A 27,770-nucleotide genomic window follows, 5' to 3' on the forward strand; every position below is an offset into this window, starting at 1 on the left:
AGTGGGAACTCAGTATAGACAGGAAGCTGAAAGAGGCCATAAATCAGAGTTAGAATCGATACCATGACAGCCAACAGAAGCTAAATGGGAAGAAGCAGAGTCAAGGAAATGACCCCAAAGAATGCCAACAATGCAAATGCAACAACAGGGTCATAGGAAGTCCAGATTGATACTTGGATTTAGTCCTACAGGTTAGTAAAAAAGAAAAGGAGTTAGATTTTCTACATACATAACCACATGAAAATAGTGACAGTGGATTAATTGGTTATTCTTTAAAAGCAAGCAAATAAGTTGTAAACTTTGGCGAGGTTAGCATGTTTCAGAACCAGAGAGATTCAAAGAACATGACTGGTTCGAGCTCGTTTCACATCTTTCTTTTCCCTCCCACACTGGTAAATCAGAAAGAGCTCAAAGCATATGATGCATATATACCATAAATTATCTGGGTATAAATGGTAGATCGGTATAAACTCTGACAAGGTAAGATAGACCAAAGAAATTGTTGAAGGAATCAAATAATTAATGAATATTATAGAAATAATAACATATTTCAGATTACACAGGGCATGCAGAGAGCAAAAAGTCTGGCATAGCTCTTTGTAGCAGTATTCCACAATAAGGGCATAATGGTTTTGGGCGCTCAAACAAAGCAAAGGATTCACTGTCATAATTTACAGCCAGAGGAGACTTTGACATGGTAAATAATGTCTGAGGTGCCAGTTTGGCAGCCCACCTCTGACAACAAATGCAAAACCACATTGGTGCTGTGACAGAGCACAGCTGCATAGAAACCATGCATCTTGATAGTCTATGGCTTTCTTTTGACCCATCATCAGATTTGCTGCCTTTGCACCAGGCCACCTCTTCAGATTCAAATGGGACAGAAGCCAAGCAAAAACTGCAGCTCTCCTCCATGGTATATTCACAAACAGAATGAATCCTGAAAGAGGAGTACAACTTAATTAAATGACTATATTGTGACAAATATGGATATCGTAAGGATGATTAATTGTAGTGGCTTTGACTGGCGAAGCTGAAAAGCATGCAAATGGGAATAATTCTGGTGAAAAAAAAAAATGCTGCCAAGCCAGAAGCATTTGCACTTCTCTGTATGTATATACGCCGTTATGCACAGTATCTATAGCATTATAAGTCAACCAATAATTCAGGAACATGTTTACTTCGATGGCTTCTCTGAATGCTTGATAGGTGTGCTTGAATAAGCCTGGAGTTGAAAGTGGTTTATGCATAAGAAATCACAAGAAAATTGGACTTCTGGGTACGGCTTGAAAAACATATTTGGACCCACTTATTTGACTAGGTTGGGTCTTATAATTACAAACTCACCCAAGTTAAAACAACTCAAAATGATACCTCTGGCCCAAAAAGTTTTAGACCCAACCCATGACTTAGGTGAAACTTGTTAAACAATTTCTAAGTCTAAACCCTAGCAATGTCTTGCCTCCATTATACCCTACCCACATATACTTTGGCATAAATATAAACAATCTTCCCCTCAAGGTTTTCATCCACCATTAGTACGGAACGTTAAATCATTTCGCATGATTTCGACCCTAGCCAAGTTATTATTGAAGACCATCATCATTACTTATCAAAAGCCCAGGGCCCCCCTATATATAGTACTCATATTTAAACCCAATCTTGAAGGTTTCTTGGTTTTGACATATCTCGTCGGGATAATGGTGTTTGACGAGATATCCATAACCTCCGTCATGTCGGGATCCATGATAGAGGGGCTGTATCATACGCTAACTGCACCGAGAGGTTCAGACATTCTATTCTGCTGGATTATTACCACATACTGCTAAGTGTCACTAGCGGATTGTGAGACTCAAAGGCATTCACTTGATGATCAGTGAACCCTGAGAGTAGAACTGAAATTGTTTCAGTCCACTGAAAAGAGCTTCAGTGATATTAAGATAGAAATCTCAATATGTCTCACTACCAGTCAGAATAGAACCTACGGGATCACACACATAGGGCTCGTTTGGTTCGCGGGAAGCATTTTTCCTCCTAGGAATATGATTCCTAGGAAACAAATTCTTAGGAAGAGAATGTCTAGGAAAGTACTTTTGGCATGTTTGGTTGACCATGGAAAAGTGACAAATTTCCAAAGTGCTTATGTTTGGTTGGCCATCCACTTTCTTGTGAAAGTTATGTATAATTCGTATTATGCCCTTAATAAAAATTAGGTCTTTAAAGCCTCTTTAATGCTTCTTTAATGCTGAAGTGCCTTTTTGGAAAAAAATAAAAATAGAATGATTCCCGCCTCATGGGAAAGACTTTTCCATGAAATGTGGGAATCATATTCCCATGGGAATACAACTTTCTCATCTCTCTCCTTTGAAAACTCCAACCAAACAAGAGGCATCTCATTACTTTCCCGTTGACCACACTTTGCCCCCTTCTTTTCCCGCGAACCAAATGAGCCTATAGAGGATTTAATTAGTCTGACTATTATAATTGTGATTTAGAATCATAATAGAAGACAATCATCAATATGATTGGTGATTGAATTAACCCACTATGTGTTATTGAGTTAATGGAAGAAAAATTAAGTGAAATTGATTGCAATTGGGTTGTTTAAATGAGCCAAAATTAAATTGGGTTCGACCCAAATTGATTTGGTTTCATGATTGGGTCAATTGGATTAAACCAGGGTTTGCACGGATTTTAAAATCCACATGTCGTCGTAGGACTTAAGTCGTGTTCACACCATGCGGACTCTAACGTCCACATGGCATTCTATCATGCATGGCGCCACACCATCTCTCTCCTAGCCAGCCTAAAGTCCTAATAAGATTAGGAATTGGGCTTGTAATTGAAATTGATCAAGACCTAATTGGATTAAGACTTGATCATGGCGCCATAGCGATTAAACCTAATTGGATTAGGCTTTAATCAATTGATTAAGTGGACACATGTCATGCATTGATTTGATGGCACCATAGGGACATGGATTGGACACTTGGCATTAATCCAAGGGTGGGTTATTTTGAGAAGTTTGTCTCCTACTCATGATAGACTTTAGAAAAAACCCTAAACCCACATCTATTTAAAGGGGTGTGGCATGTGCATAGGATTCAATCCTCTCCACGCCTCCTCTCTCCCTCTCTTCTCCCTTCCCACGGCAGCAAAAGAAGAGCTTTCTCCTCTCTCACGACAGCAAGGTGAAGGTTAATCTTCTTCCTCCTCCAAGCGTTGGAAGAAAAAAAGAAGATCCAAAGGAAGAGCACTCCACACGGCAGTAAGGAAGGAGTTCTTCCTCACGCCAAGCCCCCTTCTTCCTTTTTCTCCACGGCAGCAAGAGGGTCCTCTGCATCCTCTTCTTCCACGGCATCAAGGCAAGGAAGATCCACGGTTAAAGCTACATCCCTCATCTTCCTCTATCGCGAGCAAGGTTGAAGAAGAAAGGGTTCTTCTTCAAAAAGGTATGCTGCAGATTTTTATCTTCCAATCTATTTGATAGTCATGAGAGGTCTTTGCAAGGAGCTAGCACTCCGGTAAGACCCTATCTCAGATGATTAGATCCTCGTGTGGATACCTGTAGAGGCCGGACACGTGCGGCTTAACCAGGAACCTAGAAAGATCATCAAGCTGCGGTGTTCTACACCTGCAAAATTTTTGAAAATGAGATCTTCAAATCTATAACTTCTGATTTTTGTTTCAATTTTATGAATCTTAATCAACCTTCTTCAAATCCTAATCTCCCCTTCCTAATGAGTTCAAAGATCTTCTGAATTTGGATCCAGAAAATTTTTTGAATTCTACGATCCGAGGCACGTTCATCCGATGAATGACGTCCCGTGCGAATTTCGTTGCGAATGTCGCATCGCACGGGGGGTATCTTAGCACCCTGTACCACACATCAGTACTCTAATGCAATATTTCTTCGACAACAAATGTTTAGATAATGCAATTTAGTAACTTCCAGATGTAGTTGCCAACAAAAACACAATTTTGGAGCAAATTCTGCAGACACCAATGCAATAGCAAGATGACTGCACAGGACATATTCATAATTTTTGCTCATTCATGTCCTCTCAGAGAAGATTCCAAAAACAGAAAACAAATATCCTAATTAAGACAGTGTAGGAAAATAGGAGATGAAACACTTCAAAATGTAGGAAATTGGTATCTAAAATAAAACCTGGTTAGCGAGAAAGTATACAGGCCAATAATTCTATGGCAAATGCATCAACGGCAAAACCATGAATAACTCCAGGAGATGCATAACAAGTACTAGTTCACAATTTTCCTTTGCACGCAGATGCAAGTAACATCACTCTCAACTTCAAACAAACTTTTTTATATATCACAAGAGAGATCTTATTAGAGATGAAAAACAGAATTCCGATGCAAGGGCATTAACAGGAATTAACAGTGAAAAAATATGAGAGATTGTCTTAATATTCTAGACAGGAAATAGTTACATAACTAACTGGTAAATACCTGCTTCCAAGCTCTTCAACTTTTGCACTAAGAACTTTCAGCTGATTGTGCACCAGTCCACCGTTGATGGCAACCCATTGCTGCATCTGAGGAACTCCAATAGGGAACCAATTTGTACCAACTGGAAAATCTTTGGGTGAACAAGTTGCACGACTCAGAGCAGCTGCAAAATTAAAAGCCACCAGCCTCTCTTGTAGCTCTTTTTCATTTTTGAAAAGCAATTTATTCCACAATTCTACTTTCGCTACTTTCGCTTCATCATTATTTAATTTAGTAAGTTTATGCTGTTCTCGTTTAGGTGTACCAGCTCTTTCATCGCTTAGCATCAATCTTCTACAAATAATGTTGAGAAGGTGAATTTTGCGAGAGCTTATCTTCGGCAGCATACTATGGACATGAGACAATATCTTTTCAATAGAAATGCTCGACTGATAGTCCAAAAACCAACTTGTGATCCATTTGAATAGTAAATTTTCCACAAAAGTAGGATTCAATTTTTTAAAAGCTAGCAATGCTGCCAAAATATCCCATAGGACAAGCAGCTTGTCAACATTCTCATAAGTCTTTAGAGACTGCAGAATGTTGGTTTCCCAGTTAAACAAGTCTCTCTCAGAAAAATCAGATGAAGGTTCAGAACTAAAACTTAGGTGCTTTTCTGATGGAATTTCGAGTGACTGGCCTCCAATCCAGAAAAACTCGACCACTGCTTTCTGAGTCCTGCATATTTTCAACAAGAGTATTTTAATTTCAGAGCGATAGACAAATATGAAATCTAATCTATTAGAAAGAGTTCTAGTCTCAAGGTTTTGGCATTGCTTATTCTACCACTGATTTACATGCTTCTTAGAAAGACAACTACCTGGCCTGATACATTTGGTTCAAGAGATTGGCATCAAAGCTGCGGACCTGAAATAGAGCAAATCTTTGTTTGAAAGCATATGAGAGAATACAGTTTCCGTGATAAAATAAGAAAAGAATAAATTATTGACGATGAATATTGCAGGAGGTCACTAAATTATTGACTATGAATATTGCAGGAGTTGACGTGTATTTGCAATGAAACAACCCCAATGGCATTTCCAGCGCTGCTTAGAACAGGTTTAAAACAATGAAAATGGCAAAGCATATACCAATTTTATTACCATGGATGCTTTCAAATAACAACTTCCCCTGCAGCATCTTGCATCTATGACTGAACAAAAGATCCTGGAGATACAAGTCTGAGTTCCACTTACACTAAAAATAAAACCTGTCGGGTAACTGCCTATGACACCATAAATTTGTATTTATATGGTTTATGTGACCTGAACTCTCATCCAAGATTTTCACTAATGCTTACATTCAAGAAAAGAAGTTATAGATTTCAATCAAACAAATAAACTAAAGCAAGAAGATAATAATGAAGATCAACCTGAAAAGGTACCCCATTTTTGAAGCTAGCAAAATGATAGCTATAATATATTAGCAAAAGCAATAAAATGTGCTTACAATGTTATAAATCAAAACAACAGCATAACTCTTATACAACTCGAAGGGAAAGTGTTAAATTTAAGAGCTTTCACCTAAAGTGATGAAATATAAGAAATATAGATTTTCAGCATGAACAGTAAAAAGCCTTCAATAAAACGAAATATCCACCAGAAGCCATAAAATAGAATATTGTTAGCAGCTTGCTATTAGAATGTAACTACAATTTGGCCTTAGTCTTGCAGTACTTAAAACTTCAGCTGTAAATTGTCTCTCCCTTTCTAGAACCTGACCGTGAAAAATATAATCAAATAAGTAATGATAAAAATTACAAGGTACACCATACTGTACCAAACTCGACAGTACGAGACATATCGTATTGTACTGGCTCGATACCACTACGCGGTACGCGGAGAGGGGGTACCAACATTCGGTACACCAAACTGTCCCCCGTATCAGATGCACCGCTATAGTAACAGGGTGGCGCTGGTATGAGGCCCAGCACCGAGACGGCATGCCTTGATTAAAAAAAAGTTATGACCACAAAAAAATAACAAGCAATAAAAGTGTTATTTATTTAGTCACTAGCTAAGTATGAATATTTTGTCCCACTTATCATTAAAAACATTTTCCACCTAACATAGAGATTTGAAACTTCAAAGTATTATTTTAATTTATATTTAATAAAATATTATTTTATTTTTGTGAAATGCAAAGCATCAAATAAGATCTGGTTTGTGATGGCTATAATCATACAACCAAGGTTTTAAATCCCATGGGGCAGGAATGTCCCAATTTGCCCATGGAACAGAGTGTGCTGCCGTCCCATCCCATCCTGACACTTGGGATAGGAGATGTCCCAAGACGTGCCGATCAAAATGCTAGAATAGCGGAGAGATGGTCCTATCCCGACACTCGAGATAGTATCCATGTCCCGGTATCCGTGAGATGTCCCACTGAGATTTGAGACCATGCATACAACAAGCTCATAATAGTTGCAAATAACTTGTTGTTACTGCAGTTAGTTTTTCCCTACAAAATTTCCTTCGAGCAGACAAGCAGCAAATGCTATAAAGTTCCATATTATTAGTTTTTATAAGATCCTCTTGTCGCGTCACTTTATTTTTACAATTTTGGTTGCATGGTAATTCTGGCCTATGCACCCAAATAGGTCATTAGATAAAAATAGAAATAGTGGTCTAGAAAACCAAAGATTGATTGAAAACTTGATGGTGGCAGTGGCGGAGGCAGGGAGCCGGCTTTCTTGGGAAAGTATTTGGCTTCGGGGGCACATTATAAGAGAAAGTTTGTGGAGCAGACATAGAAGCAGAACCCCTTGGCTCCATCCTTGTTTGCCACTACAGGCCAAGTCACCATTGCAACCATAACTTTGAAAAGGCAAAGCAGGTCTTTTGCTATTTTTCAAAGTGAGTGATGGCCAGTCAGTCAAAACACAAATAGGCCTTTTGGTCTGACAAACTGAGTCTTTACAACTTGAAGTTCTCTTTTCAGCAGAAATATTGAGAGAAAGGTTAACCATTCTAATTTTGAAAGAACTTTCTGACTTGGATTTACCTCTTACTAGCAAAAATTTTAGTCATGCCATTCAAAGAGCTTTTGAAGTTGGTTCTTTAGTGAGATCTACAAATCTCAAGTTTTATCGACTCTTTATCATGTCCCTACTACAATCATATCGTTTCGTTCATGACTCTCATTCATCTTGCTGAGAGCTCTTACAGTTGGTTGCAGTATGAGCTCATGATGCAAACTGAAAAAATAATCACTCCATTCCCCACAGGAGTTTTCAATTAAAAAAAAAAAAATTTGTAATCACCTTCACATGCTTTAGTTGGAATGTATGATATTTAATGTGATAAAGATTGATATCAGGCACTTGAAATGTCTCTGATTTGATGTTATATGTCCAGATCAGCATAAATTAGTAGCTCAAAAACAGCAAGGACTAAACCATTTACTGTTAAAATTGTATATACAGTTCAGCTGACAGTAAAAGTGTAGGGTCACATGCTTAAAGGCAGTGAATGAAACAAACTAGAAAAAAAGATACACAAGATTGTGTTGGTCACACATACCACAGCAACCATCAATTCTCCAGGAGATAGTGCAAGACCAAAACATTGATCAGAGACTTGTGAAAGCTGCATGTGGATTTCATAATCGATCAAAAACCAAGAATTTTTATAGGTATAAAAATAAATAATGTGAAGCATTAAATCTTACATCCGTTGAGTTTCTGAGCCAAGGAAATTTTGAAGGGAAAGGCACTTCATGAAGATAGTTCCCGTGCAAGACCCAACTACGGACAGAGTTATTCTATCATTGCAAAAATATAGTTGTTTCAGTAAAAGCCTGCCTAATTAGTGGCCTCCAAAAAGGGGAGGGAGGAGGGGCCGGGGGGGGGGGGAGTGGGAGAGGGAGAGAGGGAGGGAGGGAGGGAGATTAAATTTGATGCTTATTAATGTGATATGTCACCAGAACACATTGTTTAAGTGACAATAAAATTTCCATGCAACAGGTTTGTCATGAATGGCAGAAAATTAAGGTGTCAATTACAGCTAATGATAAATCAATGATAATGAGATAACTTCTACATTTCTATGACAGCCATACATGGCATATGATAATGTAGGCTTACAAATGTGGCAGATTTACTTGTTAAATTCTGATTCACTTTAACAAGGGGTGTGAAATTTCATTAAGCTAGCAGAAAGAAAAGAAGCCAGGGAAATAAAGAAGAAAAAAGAACAAATTTAATGATCAAGAGTACCACATAATATGCAGATTATAGATTGGTCAAAAGACTCAAAACAGCAGAAATATTGTTATTTCACAATTGCATACAAATGATATTGGAGTGGATAATGCCCAATTATAATTCCCTAACAAGCTGAATCTAGGTTAACCAGCTCACGAGTCATCCCATCACATGACAACAATGTAGGAATTCGAAAGTGAACACCTATGCTTGTGCCAGAAGTGATAAGTAACAAAACCAATGCCATACTTTTGATGACATTGTTTACAAAAATAAGGAAAGAAGTAATTAGTGTTACAGAGAAGGTTTCCACTATTAAAGGAGTTAATTGGCTATCAAGAAATTGACGCATTATTTTGTTGTTTGGATGCCATTGATTTTAAACAAAAATGAAGGAAGGACATACGTAGCATTGCTACAAGAGGTAGCAAACAGAGGCCCCAAGAATCGTAGAGACATAATGATGGTAAAAGACTTCATAAATGTCGACCTATTACATAACGTGCAAGAGAATATGTTGTCCAATTGGCAACCCTACAAGCAGAGAGTACCAATGTTGCAAACAATTCGGAGTTGCATTTCAAGTGGCACCGTCCACCCGTCAAGTTTTTCTGTATTTAGCTGTTGCCAGCCACAAGTGAGCAGCATCAGTTAGACAGAAAAAGTGAACAAGCAGGTTGTGGCTGCCCACCTGTACCTCGTCTGTAAAACAGAATTTTTCCAAGTTAGCCTGCAACAAGTAGCCAAAGCAACAGAGTACTAAATTCCTCTGACAGTGAGGCACAATTGCACCCAAGAAAGCAAGCTCTGAAATGCCCGAAGGTTTCAACAGAGGCCCATAGTTTTGGCCTCTTTTGACAAAATCTAAGCTATTTACTTGCGTATCTTAGAAGGCCTTTTGTTCATGCTTCCTTTTCAAAGAAGATGGATATTCAAACACAGAATATTTTAGATGCTCTCCTAAGGGAGAACGGTTGACCTAATAGTAAAAGGGTCAAAGAATAAAAGAAGTGTTCTTTAAAAAAAAAAAAAAAGAAAGAAATACTCTCTCTCTTTGAGGTTTGGGGAAGGACTATTCTGGTATAAATACACAAACTCTTTTGGTTCTGAACTTGATTTATGGAAAAAATCACAGAAAAAAAATTGGTGGTCAATTCAATGACTTTTTTCCTCTTTTCCCTGTCAGGATTTAAACACAGAATATGCTAGTCGGCATGGCACTTATACCAGACATACCTTGTTAGGCCTGGACCAGGATGTGGGATGCATGCTAGTGCATGCCAAGCACTGGCACAGCAAGGCATATAAGATGCCAGTGTCGTGCTAACACAGCACCTAAAACCTTGCTCCTATGTACTTTCATGCTTTATCCTTATTTTCCTTTCTAGTATAGTACCTTCATTTTTCATATAAAACCTATTATCTTGTTTGCATCTAAAAATTTTGTTCCCTGTTTAACCAATTCCTGCACCATTCACATTCCTCTTGAATTTTTAATTAATACTGAAGCACATGTCACATCCAACAATTCAAAAGGTTGTCACAAACTCTCTAGTGCCTTTTCCACAAGGGACTAATGATCACTTTGAAAAAAGATGTCGTATAAAATAATCAAACCAACCATCAGTCCTTCCAACCTGAGTTAAAAATTCACAACTCAAAGTCTCAAACTAATTAGGAAAAAATCAATGATACCATATATCTCAGGAAGACAACTAAGCTATGCAAGACTAGTGAAACTCATTCTGACATCTCTTTCTTCATCATTGATGCACATCACGCAATTTTTTGGGCCAAGAACACGTCCATCACATGCATCAACTTAATCCAATTTGAAGGAGCAAAAGTAAAAGTAACAAGTTCAATACTTAGTTGCCAAAATCGGGAGCGCATGCAGCTGCGGGGGAGCGGATATTTTAGAAGCATTTTCAGCAAAGAAATGCTTAAGAAGCATTTCTGAATTTGAGATTCTAGGACGATTCTCAAGCGGGTGCATTACCTTGCATAGAAGATTCTGGCTAGTGGCTACTAAGTTCCAATATATGCATACAGAATCCAAAGCTTTAAGCTTGAGCTTTCGAACAACACATTTTATAAAACGAACAAAAAGGAGGAGCATATTTTAACATATCGCCATCTAATCTGAAGATTGATTTATCAAATTCTCAGAAACAACTTTATAATAAATTCTCCATGATATAAGCAATCAACTGAAGTAATACATATGCAAGCACCCCCGAGGAAAAGAAGGAAATGGAGCAAGACTATAATTACATGATACATAATGTTCAAACAGAAGTCAATAGGCTAGGCTGGCCCTAGTCCAGGATTGTCTTGAGCTCATAACACAAATCTGCATATATGCCTTTTTCCTTTGGAAATTGTTCGGTTGTCTGAGTTTTTTGTAAAACAGATCATAAAACATGATTCTCATAAAGCAAGTTTTATGAAAAACGAGGGAAGACCTGTTTTCCAGTAGAACTCATTTTTTTCAGGTTTTATGACTTCTAATTTTTGGCAAAACAGGTTCTGTGGAAAATAACCAACAACTTCTTTTGCAGAACTCATCCATTTTGAGTTTTTGTCAAGGTTTGAAAAACTGACCATACCGCATACTTCAAACCATGGTTTTCCTATGGACTTATTTTAGCAGAACTTGTCAACCAAACAGCCCCATGGAGAGAGAGCCAAAAAAAGATTCAAGTTGGAAGGAATTAGAGGCTGAGGTGATCACTTCTCAGTTCCCGCCAATATGCTGGCAGTTATAGAAAATAATGAGATGACTCCAGATGGAAGCAACTTGAAGGAACCAAGTAAAAGTCATCTAATGATAATTCTGGTGGTGAGAGTGGGAGAGCTGTGGTAGGTGTTGGTTTGTTACTCCCATCTATGGTAGAGAGAAAAATGAACCATCTGGCTTCTCATTTAATTAAGAGAGGGTGATCTAATAATAGAGTTCATGCCAATAAGTCCTGAATCCTAACATCTAGCACCTCAGAAATGACCAAACAAAGCTTATGTCATTCAACTAAGTTCTTACTGTAGCTCAATCATTTGGATCTCAAACCCTAAACCAAGTCACTGGTTTTAAAATCATTGGCACATAAAATATTTTAACCTCATTATTTTATAACAGACAAACATGCCAAAATTTATAACCAGGCTATAGAATTAGATAATGGTAATTAGTACAGCATGTATACATCAAACTTCAACCATATCTTTACCTAGAAACTCCAACACATGCTGTGCTGAGATAAAGCCCAATAGGAAGACATAAATTAATAATCCCTATTCTTGTAAAATGAAACAATAATGGGTGAGACATGCATATGTACATATATATGTGTGTGTGCGTACGAGAGACAGAGAGAGAGAGAGGGAGGGAGAGGGAGAGCTTGACTTGGCTACACTTTTTTAAGTGGATCTCCACTCATATCCTGTCATCTCAAGATTGGATGATAGGGGATGATCCAAGCTGTTGAATGCAATTTACTACTTCTAAATTGCTTTCACACCAAAAATCATGTGATTTAGAGACAATTAGCCAATGCATCAATTAGTCAAAAAAATATGTATTGTTTCGTGTTATTTAAACGGTACACTTTTTTGACCACTTGATGCATAGGCTAGCGATTTTCAAATCATATGATTTATGGTGTGTAAGTAGCTTAGAGGTAGGAGATCATAACCAATGGCTCAAATCATTGATGAGGAACCTCCATTGCCCAATCTAGACCTGACCGGATCTACAAAAAAAGATTCACTTGAGTGTAGCCAAGTCTAGCTCTCTCTCACACTATATATATATATGTGTGTGTATAATACATATATATAGGCTCCAGTCGACCAGATTTGAAGTTGAATCCAACTAGGTGAAATCAAAAGACAAGGGATCTAACAACAACAATCTAAGCTATTGAATCTACTACCTTTAATTTGCCTATAGACAAAAACACCATGTAATTTGACCCTTAGCCTATGCGTCGAATAGTCAAAAATAGATAATTTAAATAACATAATATAATGTCTGTTTTTGACCACTTAATGCACTAGTTAGAAGTCACTACATATGATTTTTGGTATGTCAGCAGTTTAGAGGTAATATATCACATTCAATGTTCATATATCATCATTGTTAGACCTCCATCTTCCGATTTTACCTAAGTGGAAACAAGAGAAAAAAATCTTATGGAACAATACAAATTTGTGAATGCCATAGTTCATATAATATAATCGCCAGACATGGACAAGTAGCTGATAGACATCATTCAAATAACAAGAGCATTTGAACAGCAGAAGTTAATTAACCTGGCTGGAGCTGTACAAACAACAACCATCAAAAGCCCAAGCTAGACCTGTCACCTATAATATATTCAGAAACATGTCAGGTGTCATAATAAGCATAATGGCATATGATTCCATGAAAATGTAGACATACCACTTGGTCATGTGCATCATAGATGCCAGCACTTTGAATTCTGTTGCTAAATATATGACATATCCATGCTTCAATTGATCCAGATCCTTTCCCAATGGCTAAAACCACCTTATCTTGAGATTGTATTGGCACAATCAACGAAATTGTTGAAATTGGGGACAGTGTAACAGCTGTCACCTGTTTGTAAATACAGATGAATTAAAATGCCAGTTAAGCTGGTTAATCAAGTTTCAGAAAGAAGAAGACGAGGAAAAATAACACTAGCATGCACAAAGAGAATTTTACCTCATTTAATAAGGTAAAGGAACTTTTGTTAGCATCTGAAGATTGGATCAACTCTTCAACATCTCCCAACCATATCTTCACACTGATAATAAATGATCAATTGTAATTTGAATATTGTTCTCTCTTTAAATCAGCTGTCTATAGGAGTAATGTTCTTGATAAAAATGAGGTAGAGAGAACACAAATGCTAATAACATGAACAGGAAACCAATTTAGGTAGAACTGTCACTTTTCTCTCTACCACTCTTTAGATTATTTGCCAAAAATGGAAACACCTTTCTTCCTGCAGAAACAGCAGAAGCATGGATTTTCTTGTATACAGCCTGATTTATAGTCACATGATCAAAAGGAAAAAGGAACCGACCCCAAAAGGTGTCCTCAGAAAAGATGAAGCTTCAGTCAATCACTTTGTCCACCACCACGATCTCAACTATACACTGCCATAAACTAGATTCTATCTACAAGTACCAGAAGCCAAAGAGCGGAAGGTTTCAAGCCTTGTTCAATGTGAAAACTTGATCAAAATCACTTCACTCAAAATATTCATCTATACAACAACACTAACAGCATGCAAACTAGGAGAAGTTGGAAGTCACAAATTTCATGGTTTAGAATAATACAAAAACCCACACTGCTAACTCCAGCAAACCCTAAAGATCACTCACCAAATTTCATGGTTTGGGCAGAATTTTATAATTGACTGTCAAACTGGCATCAACCATCAAGTCTCAAATAGGCATTCCCGATCTGCACCAATTGATGGGTGAAGAGACAGACGAACATGCATACAGAATATCACATTAGACCTCAAAGGGATCCAAAATGGTTAATCTATCACTTTATGATAGCCAAGAACTCAAGATAATTCATTAACAAGTGATACTAGATTGTCACTAATAAAAAATAGAATATCAAATCCATAGACTTGCTCCTGTAAAATTAAATAGAGGCCAACAAAACTGGCCATAATTGATTTTACATCAGATTGGGTCATTGCACCATGTTTTTCATATGGAAATGCTTCAATTGTCAGCCAATTGTGCTGAAAGCATATCCAACGAAAAAGTAGCTTAAGGATTGACAACTTAGTGCAGATCCAGGATACTACATGCACTGTTCTTAGGTGTATCAAATCCGTTCTTTCATTTAGCAGGCTCCAAGGCTTGATTGCATCATGTATGTACTTTCATCTTGAATCATGTAAGAGGCAGATATTCATAAGTGCATCGCATAAAATGTGACAAGAAAAACTGCAAACCCTACTACTAACAAAAAAGAGGAGAAACAATAGTAGCACAAATTACTAGCATGAGTAGACTCACCTTCCATCAGAACTCCCAGTAGCCAACAGTAGCTGGGATTTTGAAGAGCATGCAGCACAAGTTCCCCAACTAATTGAAGTGATCCATGATTTATGAGCCTGGAGAAGTCCAATGAGCATTGCATCAACAGAAACGCTGCCATGCTCAACAGTATAGCATTTTGGTTCATTGAATTTCCAGAAAGATATATTACCAGACTTCCCCCCAACAGCAAGTATAGCACATTTATTAGAGAAACAAGGACTGATTCCAGATAACTGCAACACAGGCGACCAGGCAACAACAAGGGATGATAAAAGTGAACTACGAGAAGCATACTGCTCTGCTGTTATCAAAGGGAGGTCATTTTCTCTTTCTTTTACAGGAGATTCGCTGTATTCATTGCGCTTAACTCTGCAAAAAAAATCGATTTAGATTACAATATGACAAAGCAGAATGTATTACAAGACTCAAAATTTGCAGCGCAACCCTGGCAAGATGACAAAGGAAAAAATTGTTTCAGGAATAATCCCAATGCACAAGATCATGGTTTGCCGTACTGGCCCGAACCGGATGGTAGGAGGCGTACCGTACCATACAGACACAGAGCTAATGTGGCACCAGTATCGAGACAGTGAACCTTACACAAGATGTTGAAAGAAAACAACAAAGAGATATATGTTGTCGTATAAGGAAATATACAATCATTGTAAAACACAACCTGAAGAAAACAAAGGTCAATACAAAAGTCATAAAAGGAGATGTACAAATTACAGAACACAAATAAATAAATAAAAAAAAAGCAATCTAGGAAAACAATATAACAACAAACAAGAAACTAGTAATGCTAGAAGAAAGCTAAAACCAAGTTGAAACATATGGACAACAAATAGTAGGGAAACTCAGGGTACAATGTCAAGGCCTGATACAAATATTAAGACACAATATTCAGAAACAACAGCAGTAGCCAAGATTTATTTCATCAAAGGCGCCTGCTATGAGTACAACCAAGGTTCGCCGTACCGATACCAGTACCGGTAGGCGTACCAGTCGCCTACCGGACTGGTACGGTTCCAATTCGTACCAGTTTAAACCGGTATCGAACCAAAACACTCTTTTCCGCCCGAGCTGGAGAAGAAGAAGAGAATGAGAGAGCTAGCGAGGGAGGGAGGGAGGGAGGGAGAGAGGAGAGGAGAGGCCGCCTGCGGAGGGCCGGCTGAGGCCGGAGGGGCGGCAGGGGAGCCTGCGGGGGCGCGGCAGAGGCCGCGGAAAAAAATATAGGATTTTTAAGTGAAGTCGGCAAATCGGTTGCGACTTCACTTAAAAATCTCGAAATTTGATTTGCCGACTTCACTTAAAAATTCCTAAATTTTTTAATTTGGAGATTTTTAAGTGAAGTTGGCAACCGATTTGCCGACTTCACTTAAAAATTTTGAAATTTTTTAATTTGGCCGCGTCCCCTGTGACGCAGCCGCGGCCTCGGCCTCCGCTGGGCCCTCGTGGGTTTCCCCGCCCCCTCGGCCTCCACCGGCCCCTCGCGGCCCTCCGCGGGCAGCGGAGGCCTCTCCTCCCTCCCTCTCTTCCTCGCTCTCTCTCTTCTTCTCTTCGTCTTCCCCGGCTCTGGCTGGGTTCGGCCCGTACCGGTTTCCACAGCTCCAGCTTACCAGTTACACGCCGGACCAGTCAGATACGGCCCGAACCAGCCAGTTCGCCCCGATTCGTCAGACCATGAGTACAACTCTTATCAAAATGCTCCACAAAATGATATGGTCAAATGACTGATTGTCAACCAAAAGAACCTCAGAAATTGCAATCAAACCACCACAAAAACAAAAAAGAGCAGCCTAGTGCATCAGGCTCCCCCCATTGTAGGGTTTAGGGAGGGTCAGATGTATGCAGCCTCACTTGGTATGGAGAGAGGTTGTTTCCATGTTTTCAACACATGACCTATGGGTCACAATGGAGCAACTTTACTATTGTACCAAGTCTCACCCTCAAACCACAACAGAAACATCTAGACCACAATTAAACTACTCTAACCTCTACTCCTATACCATCTTCACTTTAGCACTACATTACTAGCAGGCCAAAACCTTAGTGACGACAACTATTGTAGAATGCGATGCATAAAGCTGCATATATGGTTGCATATGCATATTGTGTCCCAGGACAACAATGCATTCTTTATATGTGGCTATACACGCACATGATGTTCCAAGGTCATCTATGGGCTGAAAAGACGGCTCACTTAGCACCGTGTGGATGCATATGTAGCAGTACTAGCATTTTGTGGCTGCATACATGGCCTGCATATTATTGTATGTTGTATGTAATCCTTTTAGCATTGTGCGACGCACTGAGGCCGCTCTTATCTAGGCCCATACAAAAAGGAATGGTTCAAGCTCATGGGTGGGTTGGATGCAGATCCTAGATGGATCAAATGTGTAAAATTAATAATTCACTATCTTAAATATGCTATAATTGTTGCCACTAAGCCTAAAGCACTAAATAGCGAGCAGTAATTACTAGATATTACTATTATTAATATTATTACTATTCATAAAGATATTGCTATCACTTTTTGTTGCTTTAATTTTTAAAAAAATATTTAATATATTAACTATATACACTGCCCACATAGATCATATGCACTAGGTGGTCCCTTGACCTCCCACACATCATAATTGCCTTGAAATTGGCTAAAACTAAGTCTCAGAATTCTCTTATAAAGTTCTTTCAATCTAGGCAAGGCCAACATTCAAGTCAAGCCTTTTAGGTCCTTATACGTCACCTCAATCGACATGAACCAATGCATAATCCACCTTGTCCCTTCTACTACTAGTACTTGCACCCCTCTCCTTATAGGTACCTTCAGAGGACCTCAATGTACATGAGGAAACCAATATATAATCTAAATATCCTATCCTTTCCAAGATGCAAATCTTAGGCTACTTCAATGTTCTTGTTTCTAACTTTAATTATTCTTCCTACCTCCTACTACCTTCCAAAGGATATTTGCTTTCTTGTAAACTTAATCTGCTCAAACTACATTCTCTCTTCATGCTCATATTATGATAGCTGTTTGGTCACCTAGACATCATTCAGAGTTGCTATCATATAAATTGAGAAAAATGATTTTTGAAAGGTCATACTAAATTAATAAAATAATATTTGGCTTAGTTATTAATAATTTATAAAGGTCTTGTATGATGAGATGAAACTTTGGTCATAAATTGAAACGCACGCGCATGAGCGCACACGCACGCACGCACGCACACACACACATATATATATAGAGAGAGAGAGAGAGATTTCCATTAAAATAGTAAAATATCATAACAGAACATGCCATGTTTAATGAAATTAACCATGTTAAGGTGTGCATGTATTTCTAATGCATATCTAATGCCTCAGTTATTACATGCATATGGAACTTAAGCCAATGGGCTATGGACAGAAACAGTTAAGCTTATAATTACCATATTTTAGCAGTAAAATTTCTGAAAAGTTAAGGAAACAAAACATAAAATACCCCCAATAATGTTAAAAAGATGCAAATATAATATGCGCTAAACTTTACTGGCCATAGTAGATTAAAGAACAAAGTGTGTGTAATGGTGCAAAGCAAAAAAAGATTCATGTTGTTCATTAAAAAATGAGAAGAAAAGATATAGGAAATCTTATCGATGTTATTAAAGTAAATTGAGGTGTACCTTCTGCTTAAAATTTCTCTTTTTCTACATCTGGCATTCTCACTGCCACTGGTACCATGCAATTCAGTGTCGCATCCTCTCTCTTTAACAAAGCCTGCATTGGCTTGCTTCTGAGATAAGTAGAAGGAATTGGAATTAAGTAAATATTTACACAAATCATCGAACAAAGAACAATAAGGACATTTTGAATGAACAATTAAATGCAAAAGCATTCTACAAGCCAGAGCAAGGAAAGCCGTAAAAACTCACTTGAGAAAACGATGGCAACGATGCACTCAACTCCCCAAAATTAATACTTTCAAGATAGTCATACAGCAAGTCAGAAATGTCCAAAACCTATAATAAACTGGAAATTGATTAGGAAAGCTAAGTGAAATGCAGCTCATGAATCACGATAACGTATTTGATGGAATAAATGCAAAAACATCTAAGGAGGAATAGAGAAGGTACATGATGTGCTTGATATGAAGCTCATGGAGAAAAACAAAAGAGATGGTGCCAAGGACAGAAAGCCACAGAAAATAAGAAAAATATAATTTAAGTTGACTAGCACGAAACCAACTTGATGGGCCAACTGCTGTACATCAGTCCTCCAATGGCAAAACTCAATATATGTGAGGTTTAAAATTTCAGATTTTACTATCTGAAATTCAGACTTGAGATCTAAAATTTTCAGGATAGAGTGCAGAAAATTCTGCATGTTAGGGATGTAGAGACACTCCACAGACAGAAGAGGCCTCAGGTTGACACCAATCTACTTGAGATCTATACTTTTCAGGATAGAGTATAGAAAAATCTGCATGTTAAGGATGTAGAGACACTCCAGAGACAAAGAACGGGCCTCAGGTCAACACCAATCACTGAAAACATCATAAAAAAGAGATTGGAAAGGTTAAAGAACAAAAAAATTAGGAAATTAATTCAATCGCAGTAATTATCCTCTCAATACACCCTTATTCCTCCTCTCAGTGCACCATAGGGAAACCTAATTTAGTCAAAGACTACAATAGGACTCCTAAATAAATAAGAAAATGAAAATGCCTTTGATAGCAAGGATTCAGAAAACAGGTACTGAACAGGAATGGGTACAACCAAAAAAGTGAAAATAAAAGGAGCTTTCATGCCTTTAAACTCCATAACGCATGATACCAACAGGTGCCAGCTAGGCACCTACAGGCTGAAGAGGTTCCCCCAAGAACCAATGCCCAGAGGTATTTGTACAAATTCCATCTTGGAGTGCCATGTAGGAGCTGGTACTAACCAGCACAAAAGGCTCCTAAGTCCTTGTATAGTAGGACGATGTGAAATGAAGAGTTGATAGACCGCTCAGAATGTTTAGCTACTTTACTTTTCCTTCTCCTATTCTTCTTTCTCTTCTTTTTCTTTTTTCCATTCTTTTCATTTCTTTTTCCCTTTATTTTTCCTTCAATTCCTTTCTCCCCTTCCTGTGTTTTAGACGACTAGAAGGATCTAGATGTCCCTTTTCTCTATGTCGACCATGGGAGGGAGCAAGGGCTCCCCCTCTTTCCTCGAGGTGGACACCAAGATCAGATTACATGGATGACCCCATCACTTGCCGACTTGAACTAAATCAAGGACTGAAATTAAAAGGAAAAGACCAGAACAAGATCTCATATTAGCCATCCAACCAAAACATAATTAAAAAGTTGCATAAATCTCCCTAGAAACTTAAAATAATATAAACAACTTTCTACAGCCATAAATGGACTCCAAAGACATCAGATGTGGACTAAAATTAGTACCTATGATGCTTATTTTTCTCTTCACACTCAATCCTCCACAAGGACTACATCACCACCAATAGAGGGTAGTCCTTAAATGCAAAAGTAAGTGAAACCCAAGTATCATGAAAAACGGCATAAAAATGCAAATGTCTTAAACTCGCGTGAAAATTTCTATTTTCTTTTTATTTGATATCTAGGAAGGGAACTAATCTTAACCTAACTTTAGAATATAAAAGGGAATGGCACCATCAAAATGTCATGTGGTTTGGGCCAAGATCTACAATCTCGATACCAAATACTAAATCCAAGGAATGCTAAACTGAGCCATACGGGTTGGTTCAGCCCGAATCGAGCTGACCCGATCTCCAACAGGCCGGATCCAGCAGGAACCGGCCAGAATTTGACGGAACCGGACGGTTTCGTCCGGTTCAGTTCGGCACTGAACCATACCGATCGCCGACCGATACGGATCTCAGTATTGTCCGGTTCGGTTCAGTACCGAACCATACCGATCACCGACTGATACGGATCTCAGTACCGGTCCGGCACTCATTGACTCTATCAATACCTTATCGATTCAAGTTGGTACGGTACACCTCTGTACCGAAATAACTCTCTAGTCATTTTTCTTAATTTTTATCCCCGTACGCCTCGATATGGAGCTTGTACGGACTTGAAGTTAAGTTACGTACCGATTTTCTTCGGTACGGTATCGTACGCTCCATACCGGGGCGGTAAGAGGTTGTATGGCAAACCATAGTCTAGGCAATGATAGGTAGCTATTCCATATCCATCTAGATGGTTCTAGTCGGTAAAGTTAGTTCTCAAAAGAGAAAAAAAGGGTGGGGGTTGGAGGGCATCAAAAGTCAATGTCAGTCCAAAATCCAGATACAAAGCAGAGCAATCCACTACCACGTGAATCTTTCTATTTTCATTCCTTTTGGATGGAATTGGAAAACCAACAAGAATATAGGAGATTAATGAGACTTTCCATGTTTTGCCACCTTCCATGAATTTGTAGCTATGAAGAATAGATACACATATTACTAAAATATTGCCTATCTGTTTGCAAGGAAACATGTGGAAAAGAATTTTTTTAAAAAAAAAAGTCTTTCATTTAGGATCGAGAATAGAAGAAAATGACGAGGACTTCATTATTTTTTAAGAAATTGTCCATAACGTGTTCTTCCTTTGATTATCTCCAAAAGACCACAGTTTTTCTTCGACAAATGTTTTCTTCCCTACTTCATACAAGCCTCACTTCATAACCCCTTAGGTTATTTCTTAGAGTTCTTTAACACTTTGTACTACTGCTATCCATGTGTTGCTATCCACTAGAATATTCATCTACTGCCAGTCTGTTTATGAAAATCACCTTATGTGTAATTAAGCAAAATATGGCTCATTATCTAATATTCATGTACATATATTTCAGTTCACCTGAAGAGTTTTCTAAATTTAAATACTTGACGATTGGTCATTACTTATGAGACATCTTTTCCTTTTCGAGAAACTACATCGATGAAGGTACTCTGACATTCCAAAATTATTTCACCATCATTTGCTCATACAAATTCATGTTTATGCTTAGAATTAATGTCCTCAATATGCCTAGAAAAAAGTACTTGGTATTCTTCATCAATTTGAAGTCCACTTCAAAATTTTAAACAAATCAGTATCTAGTAATATAAATTATTTTCCTTCATAATTGGAGATATTTCTTCCTGCTCTTATATTTTGACCCAGCGCCACTCTCTCCATAGCTAGTACTTTTGCACCAGTTTCCAGCTAATTTGATATTCCAAGTGTATCCAGCCATTCAGCTAGTAAAATCAAATTATGTTTACCTCTTTTTGGATTTGGAAACTATTTCAGGATCTAATGGTTTTTGTTCATCAGCCCCTTCCAAAGAAAACTATTGATTACTTTCCTTCTCAAACTACCATCATGAGCAACTCAAATAGTAATATATAAGAAGGGAAAATTGGGAACATAGACTTAACGAAGTACAACAACTGTTGCATGACTATCCCTTAAACCACTAGCCTAACTGTTGCATGACTATCCCTTAAACCACTAGCCTCTCTCCACTCCATTAAAGAAGCCTGAACAGAACAATGTTTACATACATGATGTAAATAGTAAATACTATTCAAAAATCTTTATTATCCGCTAGCCAACATCACAAGAAAGTAACTTGACATGACAATTAATAAGTCAGCGTAAAATATAAGATTTTCCTTCTCATGTCAGTCTAAATGCTTATAATCTTGATTATTGCTTGTAACTCTAAGAGCTCAAAATATGATCTGCAAATCATATAAGATTAATGCGATCATGCCTCTAATGTCATTTTATATATTGAGGATCAAAATGGTATCCTAGTCACTAATTCCAGTAGAGGTACTTTCTGTTAAAACATACCTCAACCCATTCAGCAGAAAATTCACAAAAAGGTGCGCGATACAACTTCACACGGCCTTCGGTAGTGCAAAGAGCAAGAAAGGATCTGCATCAATTCAAGTATACATGTGTATCACATCCATAAAACAAGACAGGACTTAACAGCTAAGTCAGATGACATGCATTAAGTTTGAAAAAATGTGGGAAAAAAAGCAGAAAAGAAAAATCAACAGCAAGCAGCATCACAGCTGTAATAAAACAGATCTAACTCTAGCAAAAAAGAACTGAGACTAAAGGCAACTTCCTACCCTGAATTTGGTGCAAATCCTGGATCAGACCATGAAATGGATCGAGCACAAGGACGAAAGTCACGTGATAAACAAGTAGACATCAGACAGGGAGTAAGAAGGTCTGCAAATATTTCCAAAAATTTATGAAACAAGGAACATCAATCACATCATAATATACATATACAGTAATTTATCATGATTTACATTTTGCCTACAGAATGTCTAAAGTACAAATAACTTGATTGCTTTAATATTGTCATCCTACCAACAGTCAGATACACCAAAGTTAATGATAAGACTAAAAAAGTAGCTGGTGATTGTTTCTCTTCTACTAGTAGTCAAAATTATAATAACCTGAACATCGTTTAGTGTTAGACTTTCAGGCATCAGTTATAATTTGTACACATACTACTTACTATTGATGGACATCGATGTTCCCAAGCCCGATCCTCCCTACAATCAGTGTGCACTAGCACATTGACTTGCTCGGAACTTCAAAGCCTTACATGTGCAAACATGTATCCACATTCCAGAAATATCTATGCGCATGCAATGTTATAACAGTAGGAATATTTTATAAAGAAGCTATATTATTGGCCAAGCATATGCATTAGGGGTGGCAATCGGGTCGGGTCAGGCATAACCAGGTCGGGTCAAATACAGGTCGGGTCAGAAAACTATAAATCTGAACACGACCTGTTTATTAAACGGGTCAGGAATTGCAAACCTGAACCTGACCTATTTATTAAACAGGTAACCCGACCCGACCCGTTTAACCTGTTTAATAAACAGGTAACCTGTTTACCCAACCTGACCCGACCTGTTTAACCTGTTTGCCCAACCTGACCCGTTTAACCTGTTTAGACCTGTTTAATCTGTCCAACCCAACCTGTTTAACCTGCCCAACCCGACCTGTTTAAACCTGTTTAGACCCGTTTAACCTGTTTAGACCTGTTTAGACCCGTTTAACCCGTTTAACCTGTTTAACCCGTTTAACCTGTTTAGACCTGTTTAACCTGCCCAACAGTTAAACGGGTTAAACGGGTCAGACATCTAAAACCCGTATCCGACCCAATTAATAAACAGGTTAAACGGGTCGACCTGTTTACGACCCGAACCTGTTTAGGCCAAACCCAAACCTGTTTATGGCGGGTCGAACACGGATCAGGTTGGCGGGTCGGGTCATATTTTGCCACCCCTAATATGCATATCCACAAACCTAAAGGAAAAATCACAAAACCTACCTTCCCTTCTCACCACCCCTACAGGAAATGGCTTATTTGGGGAAAGCGTAATCAACCCTCGAGGACCCGCAAGCAAAGCTGCATTCTGAAAAAAAAAAAAAAGTACAAAAACATAACTTGCTAAATAACATTTAGATAAAGAATATTTTTTCAACAAAAGGAAAATTAGATCTTCAATAATAACTGATACAACATCCTTCATGTATTTGCTTACCAATATAGTTATGAGATGGCCTGAAGCAATGGCCACCAGATTTTCCTTCGACCATGCAATGGAGTTTGGATATGACGGAGAAGCAACCAATGGGGCAGCTTGACAATTTGAAGCCATAGTGCTTCAGTCCTAAGATAATAACCTAGAACAGATAAAAGGGAGAAAAGGATTGAATCATGGAACAAAAAATAGAAAACAAGAGGGAAAGTCTAGAACTTCGGTGATATATCTGATAACATATGTCCCTTGGTCAACTAGTAAATGCACCCCTTTGTAAATATGTGCAACCCTCTTTACTGACAACAGATGAGTTTGAGCTCCTAAGTTTGCAGCTGGCTGAGTGAACGTACTTATATTCTCAAGAAAAAGAAAAAGGCTCAATCAATGATTTGTTGTTTGACGTTTTTCTTGGCTCCTACAAAAAAGGACAGGGGTTGAACCTCTCAGGAAGCAGAGTATGTGTTTTCCCGTGTTCTAACCTCCACAGAAAAAGGAAAAAAAGGGTACCATCCAAGACAAATAATGACAATTTTTAGGAAATCATAATTGCTTAATGAAAATTAAATAAGCTAAGAGCAAAACATAAGCATAATTAAGTGCTTTATCAGGTACAAACATCCTTGTTTTGCATATTATACTTCAATTGTACAAAACCACTTCAATCCAACGACGTTTCATTCATTACACGTAACAGTTGTACTTGATTTTTTTCTATAAATTAGATGTAATATATGACAGATAAAGAATATTATAAACCACAATAGAGAATTAATTATATGAAAGCAGGTCTAAAAAGTCAAATTATGGCTTTCATAGCAGAGTATATTAGATTAATAGCTTTCTAGATGGATTAGAATTAATGTGCATTGCACAATTGGTGTGCTTGATCTCTATCTATAATGCAGAATGCCTGGAGTTCAACATGCAGCCAGATTCCAATGCTTCATGCATTTCTTCTTTTTTTTCTTTTTTTTGATTTTTCATGAATCTGAGAGATTTAAGGAAGCCAATACATACCAATTCCTATTCCTTGAAGTGAGATACCTATGGATGAACCCGCATATGTAAGGTAATGATCCACTATAATTAAAACACATGGATAACACATGCAGAATACTAGTATAGTAGTATAATTATAAAGTTAAAAATAAGAAAAATAAAGAAGCATGGGAGTAGCACCAGCAAAGGACAAAATGCTGGATAACCAGTTGGGATGGCTTGGACATGCATTATCTAGGCAAAAGGCTCCAATGCAAAGAGGGCCTTAAATTCGCATTGAAATGTATACATGAGTGAAAGAAAATTCCAACATAATTAACAAGAAATCATTTGAAGAATCTTCAGTTCAAAAGATTTTCATTTGGTTAGGTGAATATAATAGGAACCAATATGCTAATGAATATTTGCATTAGTGATGTTACTATTTTAAAAGGCTGATGTTCCTATGGCTAGTTAGAAAATGTGCAACAAATTCTGAAAAAAATTTAAATGACTGCGGTGCTAATAAAGGCATGTGATGGAAAAAATGAAAGAGCAATGACAAGAAATGTGAAGGGTGAAAATTCAGTCCACCTAAGTTGTTAAGCACCTTCTTTGTAGACTTCCTTCTGAACTGAAGAAAGCAAGAGGATGATTTCAACAACCAGATTGAGTGAACAAGTATTGGGCTCTTCATGTAGAAAGAGCTTTGCCACAAACTTGTCATGATGAACTTCAAAAGAGTCATCTCTATGACACCATGGATACATCTAATTAAAAAATTTTATGCCCAAGAGACTCAAAAACACTAGTAAATTTGCAGCCCCCTGAAATATTTTTCAACGATCAATGATCATATTATCCAGAAAAAAAAAGCTCCTGAAAATTTCTGCCAACTACAGTAATAGTCATGAATGTTTTGGTATATGCCCATGCAAATGATGTTCAACAAAGACACGACCACAGAAAATAATTTGTACATCTACATATCCATTTATGCAATAAATCTCCAACTAACGCATATCCACCAACTCTTTACGTTTTCTCCCAAATTCCAATGCTAAATGTTAATTTCTAATACCAGAATTGGAATGTAACAAATTCATTTACTTAAAAGCAGAATAGAGTCCTTGGTGTCAAAACTCTCAACAAAATATATGCTTGAATAGCTTCTAGAATCTTTATTCCAATTTTAGCAGACAAGGATATGTTATTCAGTTTAATATTCCTCAGGAGAGTGTATATGAATCACTACTTACGTGTCACACAAGCATCATGTGCTTAATCTTCATTCTAGAAATTGCCGATTTCTTGGGCAGTTATCCGTATTTTAAATGTGAATTTTTTTTCTTCTTTTCCCTTCTTCTCTTTTTTTTTCTTTTTTTCTTTTTTCTTTTTTTCTACTTCGAGTTCTCTACAGACCATATGATTCATAGAATTAACTTACTCAACTCTAATTGTAAACTACAAAAGGGTTCGGCTGATGAACTAAAAGCATCTATACTTACTATGCAATTGAATATGTGATCAAACAAACTCACGTTGAGATGAAAACAAGAAGAGAAAACTGCGTACTCCAATTTGATCTTGACCTCAACTCCAGTCTCTCAACTCTGATACTAAATCATTTTACACTCCGTGAGATAGAAGAACAAGAAGAAAACAACCTTGAAACCAAGGGAGACACTTCATGTTGATGATTCATGGAATCAAAAGTAGGCAAAGTCGAAATTTCTAATCTTAAACCCAAAACCCTAAACAAGAACCGACTTAGAAACTAAAACCTGGAAATCTGAGCAAAAAAAAAAAAAGCTAACCTCCGACGGCAGACGACCACGAACTCTTGAGGAACGGGCTCCGGGCTCTGCGAACTTAGGGGAAAAAAAAGCGTGCTCCCGCACCAACGAGGGGAATAAAGGTCTCCAACTCGCCGGAGACGGACGTCGAAGCCGTGTAGGAGGGAAAATACGATTAGGTTGGTACTTGGTAACGGGTTTCACTCCGCGTCCGATCGCGAATCCGAATACCAATTTAACTTGATTCCACAACTCGATTTCACTGGTATCTTGACGCTTAGACAGGACTAGACGGCTGGTTTGACGCTTAGACAGGACTAGAGGTGCGAATGGGTCGGATGGGATTTTGGATGATCTCAATTTAATGGATCAGATCGGATGTAAATTGGGTTTGAATTGGGTTCGGATCCGAATCAGATCGAATTTGGATTCGAATTGGATCCAATTTTTTTATATTTTTATAAAAAATTTGGGCAAATCTCATTTGGTCATATCATAATTATGAGGTGCTGGGTGACCCATGACTTGAAAGACTTGCAATTGACCTCCAGTCAGAACAGATGACCCCGACTTACTAACTAAGTCGGTCAACAAGCCAAATTTCATATCACACTATTTTTTGTCCATATGACTGATTGGACGGT

The 27,770-nt window shown here is 37.8% G+C and overlaps 1 protein-coding gene across 3 annotated transcripts; it reads right to left on the reverse strand.

Annotated features, from left to right (window-relative positions):
* Positions 1-499: 499 nt before the first annotated feature.
* On the reverse strand, positions 500-27,335 carry LOC103720062 (Transducin/WD40 repeat-like superfamily protein). Of its 3 annotated transcripts, none has more exons than XM_039126173.2 (16): positions 27,148-27,335; positions 24,353-24,494; positions 24,139-24,223; positions 22,913-23,015; positions 22,626-22,710; positions 18,706-18,792; positions 18,457-18,566; positions 14,765-15,157; positions 13,443-13,524; positions 13,158-13,334; positions 13,028-13,081; positions 8,182-8,274; positions 8,034-8,099; positions 5,333-5,379; positions 4,474-5,190; positions 500-940 (listed from the first exon to the last, which is right to left on the reverse strand). In XM_039126173.2, exons 2-16 carry the CDS (start codon positions 24,467-24,469, stop codon positions 556-558), a joined length of 2,601 nt encoding a protein of 866 aa, XP_038982101.2. In that variant the 5' UTR covers positions 24,470-24,494; positions 27,148-27,335; the 3' UTR covers positions 500-555. The 3 variants fall into 3 exon arrangements, with proteins under 3 accessions (XP_038982101.2, XP_038982100.2, XP_088577481.1); XM_039126172.2 differs by having other exon boundaries at positions 24,353-24,767; positions 27,148-27,282; XM_088721355.1 differs by lacking the exons at positions 24,139-24,223; positions 24,353-24,494 and having other exon boundaries at positions 27,148-27,273.
* Positions 27,336-27,770: the final 435 nt, after the last annotated feature.

Source organism: Phoenix dactylifera, chromosome 1 (genome assembly GCF_051530095.1).
Source record: "Phoenix dactylifera cultivar Ajwa chromosome 1, Ajwa_hap1_PhDact_Kaust_v1.1, whole genome shotgun sequence".
NCBI lineage: Eukaryota > Viridiplantae > Streptophyta > Magnoliopsida > Arecales > Arecaceae > Phoenix > Phoenix dactylifera.